This window comes from Haematobia irritans, chromosome 3 (genome assembly GCF_050003625.1).
Source record: "Haematobia irritans isolate KBUSLIRL chromosome 3, ASM5000362v1, whole genome shotgun sequence".
Taxonomy (NCBI): Eukaryota; Metazoa; Arthropoda; class Insecta; order Diptera; family Muscidae; genus Haematobia; species Haematobia irritans.
In genome coordinates, this window is record NC_134399.1 from 142575393 (window position 1) to 142583983 (window position 8591).

At 35.6% G+C, this 8591-nt stretch overlaps 2 protein-coding genes across 2 annotated transcripts; both read left to right on the forward strand.

The window, feature by feature from the left end:
• Positions 1-303: 303 nt before the first annotated feature.
• Positions 304-2312, forward strand: LOC142231221 (uncharacterized). The gene is made up of 2 exons (XM_075301839.1): positions 304-2128; positions 2209-2312. Exons 1-2 carry the CDS (start codon positions 304-306, stop codon positions 2310-2312), a joined length of 1929 nt encoding a protein of 642 aa, XP_075157954.1.
• On the forward strand, positions 2309-5572 carry LOC142231222 (uncharacterized). Its single transcript, XM_075301840.1, has 2 exons — positions 2309-3167; positions 3351-5572. The coding sequence occupies exons 1-2, from the start codon at positions 2309-2311 to the stop codon at positions 5570-5572; spliced, it is 3081 nt and encodes a 1026-aa protein (XP_075157955.1).
• Positions 5573-8591: the final 3019 nt, after the last annotated feature.

Genomic DNA, 8591 nt, shown 5'->3' on the forward strand with positions numbered 1-8591 from the left:
TATGAAGCCATATATCCTTTTCGTGTCATTTTAACTGATAAAACGATTTTCGAAAACTTCAATTAATACTTTCCAACCAACTTACTTACCGTTAGAAGAAAAAAACTGGCATTGAAGATATTGAGTACTCATTTTCTCGTAACGAGTACTCAAAAAATTAGTCAGTAACGAGTACTTGTAATCAAATACTCGTTACTTTCCCAACACTACTCTGGTTTACTGCCGCCAAGTCTACGGTATTTTTCATACGTACTGCCTGTACATTTGTTTCTTTCCTGAATTTCGAGCCAAATTCAAAGAAACATGTCATCGTCTGAAGTAGCTATCGAAGACCAGAAGAGGATCTTCAACCATATTAAGCGCGTGGCTGCGGCCTTCAACGCTAAGCCCAAAGAAGCCATATCTAAAGGTTATGTGCAAACAATTCTGGAAGACTTGGAAAACAACTTTAAATTCTTCAAGGATGGACACGATCAAATCATGGAGATTCTACGAGAAAATTCTATTAATGAAAAGGACGTGCCTTATATCAGTAGTGATACCTATTACATGTGTTATGACTCATATATTAATTTGAAAAGTAAATTACTTGATAACCTTTTCGATTTTGATTCCCCACAGACTCCAACCGTTCACGCAAGTACTTTCTCAGCCACCAGCCGCAATGAATCGTTCTGTGCTGCAGCCCGGTTACCAAAAATTGATTTGCCAACATTTTCAGGGGATTATCTTGAATGGATTGCATATCGTGATATGTTCAATACCCTGGTGCATCAAAATAGTTCCCTTACTAAGGTACAAAAATATTTTTACTTGAAAAGTTCATGCACCGGTACGCCACTTAGCATGGTAAGTGAATACCCAGCAGCAGAATCAAGTTATGATATGGCATGGGATGCTCTCGAGAAGAGATTTCATAATGAACGTAAACTTGTAGAACAAATTTTAAAGCGCCTGTTTTCCATTCCATCATCTAACGGTACATTTAAGAATATAAAATTTCTACTGGACACCACCAGAACTTGCCTGTCTCAACTGAAGTCGTTGAACATTGATATCTCAACATGGGACTCAATTCTAATTTATTTGCTTACGCAAAAACTAGATGCTCAGACCCGCAAGGAGTGGGAACAGTCACTCAAAGCCAGTACTTCCATCCCTCCTATGTCTGAAATGTTAATTTTTCTGGAAACTACCTTTCGAACTTTGGAATCTTTAGAAGAAGATTCTAGTTGTACACCAAAAACCTTTGGTATTGAATCTCGTAAAAATCCAACAAAAACTGTACGAGCTCACACAGCTTCAACTGTCAACGATGACAACTGCCCTTGCTGCCACAAACGTCATCCACTTTATAAATGCTTCCGATTTACTACCCTTGCGTCCGCGGAGAAAAGGAATCTCGTAAATCAGCATCGTCTTTGCCGTAACTGTTTAAATTCTGGACACCTGCATTCGTCTTGTAGACTAAACACTAGATGCCATATTTGTCGTGAGCCGCATCATACTATTATACACAACGAATTCGTGAAGAATACATCACCTATTACTCAACCGAATAATTCCACCATGGATCAAACATTCCAGCCGCCTGCTACTACATCTACTCCTGACACTGCTACTGTAAGTACAAACCTTTCTAGTTTTGGCACATCGAACTTGAATCCAGCAATGCTGCCAACTGTGAAAGTATTAATCAAAACTAATGACCAACATTTTTGTGCCAGAGCTCTTGTGGATCAAGGGTCACAAATTTCATTTATATCTGAAGAACTTTCACAGCTACTACCTATTACTGTTTCCAAAACCAAAGTTGATGTTTCTGGTATAGGTGGAGGTCGAGCCATCACTGTGCATAAAGTAGCCAATTTCACCATCTACTCTAAATACAAAAAGGAATTTGAATTACCTATTACGGCTCTTATTGTTTCCAATGTAACTTCATACATTCCGCCGAAAATATCTGTAAAAAGTATTCCCGATGTCTCTAAGTTCTTTCTTGCAGATCCTGAATTTTTATCCCCAGATAAAATTGATATTCTTCTTGGAAATGATGTCTACTCTGATCTACTCCTTCCAGGCATTAACAAATTACAAAATGGGCTTTTGTTGCAAGAAACGTATCTAGGTTGGATGATATCTGGTTCCACTAAATCATATTTTAATTCTCCAAGAATTTCCGCTAATTTATGCTCTCTTGATGAGCAGTTCCGACTGTTTTGGGAACAGGAGGAAATTATGGACGCCAAGCCGCTGTCTACGGAAGAAGATCTTTGCGAGAAATTATTCATGGAAACTCATACACGCGATGATACTGGACGCTACACTACATTTACCGTTTAAGAAATTATTACAAGGTCATGAGCTACCTTATTTTTCCCACACGGACTACAATGCTTTAAAACGACTGAAACAATTGGAATCAACATTTGAACACAAACAACAATTTGCCGCAGAATACAAAAAGTTTATGTTGGAATACGAAAATCTACAACATATGGTAAAACTCGGTGAGTACCCACACTCAATACCTCCAAATGCATATTTCTTTCCCCACCATGGTGTGCTTAGAGAGAGCAGCACAACAACAAAACTTCGTGTTGTTTATGATGGTGGTAACTGCAAACCTCCACAAACTTCTATTAATGAGGAACTCTCAGCTGGCCCTGCGTTACAAAATGATCTCCCAACAATTCTCACTCGTTGGCGAAGACATCGCATTGCCTTTACAGCTGATTTGGAGAAAATGTTTAGGCAAATATTTGTTTGTCCTGAACACCAAAACTACCAATGTATATTATGGAGAGATGCCTCTCGCAAAATTTGTGTATATGCTTTACGAACTGTAACATACGGTACTACGTCTGCTCCCTACTTAGCAATTAGAGTATTGCAACAACTAGCCACTGACGAGGAGAAACGTTTCCCACAAGCTAGCAAAACACTGCTTACTGACACGTATGTTGATGACGTCATATCTGGAGCAGACACTCTACAAGAGGCCTTTTATTTGCAAAAACAACTTACTTATCTTTTGAAATCAGGAGGATTTCATTTAAGAAAGTGGAATTCCAATTCAGTGGAGCTCATGGAGAGCAATTCAGAAGAAGACCGTGAAGTTAAAAATTTATTTGCTATCCAAGAACCAAAAATGGCTAAAGCACTTGGTATACACTGGGATACCAAAAACGATAACTTCTGTTTTTCAATAAATTTTCAATTTTCTGAAAACATTACTAAAAGCAGTTTACTTTCAGATGCATCCAAATTATTTGATCCGTTAGGCTGGATCAGCGCAACGACCATTTTAGCAAAAATTATATTTCAGCAGTTGTGGAAATTAAAATTAGACTGGAATGATACTTTACCCAAAAATATTCAACAGGAATGGCTCCGATTTCGATCAAAATTAAAATCTCTTGAAGAGATACGAATACCAAGATGGATTGGCTACAGCTCAACCGGCTGTGAAATACAATTACACGCATTCAGCGATACCTCAAAACTGGCTTACGCAGCTGTAGTTTATACCCGAATAAAAACACAATCTGGTGAGATAATAATAAATTTATTACAGGCGAAAACAAAAGTCGTACCCCTAAAAAGTCAAACAATTCCCAGGCTGGAATTAACAGCGGCTGCCCTCTCGGCAAAGTTAGTTGCCAAGATAAAAGCCAGCGTAGATTTCAACGTTAGCAGCACTGTGTACTGGACGGATAGTACCATCGTTCTTGCGTGGCTGAAAAATACTTCAAAACGGTTGGAAGTCTACGTGGCAAATAGAGTCGCACAAATTCAACGTTTAACTGATGTAAATGACTGGCGATATGTCCCAACTAACGACAACCCGGCTGACTGCGCGTCCCGTGGATTATTTCCTGAGCAACTGATACATCATACATTGTGGTGGAAAGGTCCAAGTTGGCTCCAATTAGAACAAGAGCAATGGCCTTTTTCCCCTACCGAATCTCATGTGGAAGATTTCAACGAAAACATTGTCACACATCATGTAACAAAAACAACTACCACATCGTCATATCCCGAAATAACTCATCGTTATTCAAAGCTGTCTACTTTAGTACGTGTGACGTCATACATTCTTCGTTTTTACAACAACATTAAATCACAAGCAAAACAAAACAGCAAAGAAACCGGTTTTCTTAAATCGTACGAGCTAAAGAGAACACTGCATTTGCTTGTCAAAATTACACAGGCCATTTCATTTCGAGAAGAAATTAGCTGCCTTCAATTGGGACACAGAGTTCCAACTCGAAGTAATATTTCAAATCTATCACCATTTCTGGATGAAATGGACATTTTAAGAGTTGGTGGACGTATATCAAATGCACAAATCCCGTACAATACTAAACACCCGATTTTGTTGTCCAAACAAAATCCGCTATCTTTTCTTATATTTTCAGATGCACATATAAAAACCTTTCATGGTAGCCTCACGCTCATGCAGTCTTACGTTTCTCGTACTTATTGGATCATATCAGCTCCAAATTTAGCAAAACGGGTCCAACGTGCATGTGTTGTCTGCTTTAAATACAATGCACAAAGCTGCCAACAACTTATGGGGAACTTGCCTTCGGTCCGTCTTCAACCAACCCGAGCCTTCAAGCATAGTGGGTTAGACTATGCCGGCCCCATAAATATAAAAGTTTCGTCACTGAGGACAGCTGCAACAACAAAAGGCTACATTTGTCTATTCATATGTATGTGCACCAAAGCAATACATCTTGAAGGTGTAACAAGTCTTAATGTGGATTCTTTCATCGCCGCCTTCCGCCGCTTCACTTCGCGAAGAGGTCAATGTACTGACCTTTACTCAGACTGCGGCACAAATTTTGTAGGCGCTAACAAAGAACTCCAAGTTCTTTACCAACGAAACAAATCATCACTCCCAGAGTACCTTGTGGAAACTTTGGCGAATCAAGGCACAACGTGGCATTTCATACCCCCTGCTTCACCTCACTTTGGCGGCTTATGGGAAGCCGGTGTGAAGTCAACAAAACACCACTTGCGTCGAATCATGAAAGACCGTTTACTCACCTACGAGGAACTGTCCACCCTATTGGCACAAATTGAAAGTTGCCTGAATTCAAGGCCCTTATGCCCCCTATCATCTGATCCTGCAGATTCAAACGCGCTTACACCAGCGCATTTTCTAATTGGTGAGGCCACCAATTGCATCCCCGACGACGACTTACTTGAAATCAACATTGATCGTTTGAGCCGTTGGAAAATGGTTGAACGTCTCAAACAAAATTTTTGGCATAGATGGAACAAGGAATATTTATGCAGATTACAATCTCGCCCAAAATGGAACAAAATAGAACGCAATATCCGAGTCGGAGACTTAGTCCTACTTTTACATGAAAGAAGTGTTCCAGGTCAATGGCCACTTGCCAGAGTTGAACAATTACATCCAGGTCCTGATGGTTTGGTACGTGTTGTAACCCTATACTGTAATGGCAAGTACATCAAACGACCTATTACAAAAATATGCTTCCTGCCGTCTAACGATAACTATGTCAACAGAGAAGAAACTACAACTATAAAATCGTAGTTCTTGGCCCGGGAGAATGTTTGGGATTTTTTCCTCCCAAACTGAATATATTATTAATCTATTAACGCAATCCCTACATTAAAAATGATGTCTCCACTTGAGTTGCAAAAATCATTCTTCTACTCCCTTTTTCAACTCTTATTTGTTTACCCAAAATGCATAACTAACTGTTCTAGCCATACATACTAACATGCATATGAGTATTTATATACACACTCGTTAGTACATATTTATGTAGGTACAGACAAGAAAACATTTTTTTGGTGATCTTGCTGCTATGACTGCTTGGGGCAGTAACAAACAAAGTCACTTGCGTTTAGTCATCTACAAGAAGCAGAACCTTTGAATTTTTTTAGATCAAAGCTATGCATTGGGACATAGCTAGTACATAGTTATTGTATAAAATTGAATTTCAATCACTTACATGAAATAATAAAATAATTTATAAGTGAATATGAATTAATAAAACTTTTGAATTGTGAAATAATTATGAACTAAAAAAACAAACAAAAAGTGTTTCTTCATTTGACTATTCTGATCATGGGGATCAGAAATTAAACAAAATTCTCCTACAATGTGCAAGAGCTCATCGATGCACAAAAGTTAGATGGAAAGAGCCAAGGAGGTGCTTCACTTGTGCGATAGTGGCCTATTACCAAACTTGGTTATCCTTCATGAACATCCATTCTAAATTGAGTAGTTCGTATACAACTAAAATTATCGGGTTTACTTGACAAAGAGGTGTTAAGAAAATTAACATCATCCATTGACCAGCAGAACTCAATGGCAGATAATCCCTCTCTGCTCGTATTCATCGACCATGGGATCAAAAAAACAAATGTCGAATATAATCGAAAAAATGTCTTAAAAAGAGTAATGAAGCCCTAGCATCGCGTTCAGCAGGCCTCAATCAAGAATGATTAAAAATTGAGTTCCTTGCTTAATTTCTACCGCACAATGGCCATCTTCTGATTTTAATCTGTTGGATTTTGAGTCTGGAGCATTTTAGAGAGTAAGGAGGGCAGTACAATGTGTCGATTATCTCAAGGCAATGCTTCGTCGGGAATGAGCCAAAAAAACGTAGAGCCACTTTCGTGCAGCGTAAGACGGCTTCGTCGGCCGTTTGAAGGCCATAATTCGTACCAAAGGTAGCCAATTTAATTAAATCTAAACTAATTCTAAAATGTTATGTTATTTCCGAAATGTTTTTACTTTGAGCATTAAAATTTATACAAAATATAGCGTTTTTCTTTGCTTCATTACACACTGAAAAAACAGTGAACCCTTTTCCATTGCAAAATGAACTAAACTGTAGTAATATTGACCATGATTTAGCCCTTAAGATTTTTTTCAACTTGTCTAGTTTATAATTCTCTTAAATTTTAGTTAATCTATAACATTGTATTTTAGTTCATTTTTACAACACCATAAGATTTATATACCCCTACCAAGTTAAAAAGTCAGTATTATTTTGGTTTACCTGCTTATTTTTTGGGAAACCCGATAATAAAAAGTGGTTAACAGTCTCCTTAAAATGTCGACGACTAAACTATTTTTAAATCAATCATTCCACAGTACAGAGAAATTAAATAATTAAAGGAACAACAACTCGTTTTACTAAATATTATAACAATTTTCATACATTAAAATTCAACTTTCTTTAAGCAAAAGTACTTTATTATAAAAACTTATGATGAGAGTTCTTAATACAATGTTTTTGTGAATAAAAATTATGACCACGTGGAACAAGAAAGTAGTTTATTTTAACTGGCTATTTGGACATTTTGACTTTTCCTTAGTTTTTTATTCATCGTTAGTATATTCACATATCTTGCTGAAAAAAATGGAAGGAATAATGAAAATTGTTAAAAATTAACATGTAATAAAATATAATTTTTAATCTCTTTAAATTAGCTTGTAACTTACCATATTTGGGGGCATTTTATTAAATGGTGTAAGGAATTCAACTTTTCTTAGATAAACGTACCTCATAAAGTTTGTACCTGAAACAATTAGAGAAATAATGAATTAAGTAATATATTAACTCATAAAACTGTGTTGTTATCGATGTGAAGGACATAATACAATAAATATTCTTGTCAAAAGAAAGCCAAAGTTTTAATATAAAACTTACCAATTCTCTATTAAATTGTACGCTGAGGTTAAAAAGTTATCGAAATTCATTTGGGGATACTCTGAAATTAAATAATTATTTTTTACATTAAATTGGTTTCCAATCTAATTAAAGAAATAATATGCATAAAAAAAACTAAATATTCTGGTTAAAAGAAAGTTAAAGAAAGCTTACCAATTCATAAAAATGTTTCCAATTTGTTATTCTGAAATTAAATATTTGTTTTCTACAATAAAAATATTAAATTGGTTTCCAAAAATATTTGATTAATGTAATACTAAAATAAGGTATTAAAAACATGTAATTTTGATAATAAAAAGGTCATAAAAATTTAAATATTCTAGTGAAAAGAAAGCCAAATTTTAAAAGAAAACTTAGCACTTCTCTATTAAATTATACGCTGAGGAGGAATATAAAAATATGCCCGAATCCATCTTGGGGTTGCTCTGAAATTAAATATTTTTTTTTACAACAAAGAAAAACGTTAAACTAGTTTCAAAAAAAAAAAAATAATAATAATAATTAGCAAATAATGATATAAATATAAAAATATCCTTTTTAAAAGAAAACCACATTTTAAAAAGAATACTTACCAATTTATGATTAAACTATATGCTAAGGTGTAACAAAAATTTTCCAAAAATATTTGATTAAAGTAATACTAAAATAAGGTATTAAAAACCAGTGATTTTTGACAATAAAAATGTCATTAAAACGTAAATATTCTAGTGAGAAGAAAGCCAATTTTTAAAAGAAAACTTACCACTTCTCTATTAAATTATACGCTAAGGAGAAATATAAAAATTTGCCCGAATCCATCTGGGGTTGCTCTTAACTTAGATATTTTTTTACAACAAAGAAAAACATGAAACTTGTTAAAAAAAA

What these genes read in the sequence shown, in the direction of transcription:
- LOC142231222 (XM_075301840.1), top strand. Translation starts at nt 2,309, where the DNA reads ATGATACTGGACGCTACACTACATTTACCGTTTAAGAAATTATTACAA. An exon ending in AAAAATGGCTAAAGCACTTG is followed by an intron (nt 3,168 to 3,350) that starts GTATACACTGGG and finishes AATTAAAATTAG; the next exon opens with ACTGGAATGATACTTTACCC.
- LOC142231221 (XM_075301839.1), top strand. Translation starts at nt 304, where the DNA reads ATGTCATCGTCTGAAGTAGCTATCGAAGACCAGAAGAGGATCTTCAAC. An exon ending in GTTGCAAGAAACGTATCTAG is followed by an intron (nt 2,129 to 2,208) that starts GTTGGATGATAT and finishes CTTGATGAGCAG; the next exon opens with TTCCGACTGTTTTGGGAACA.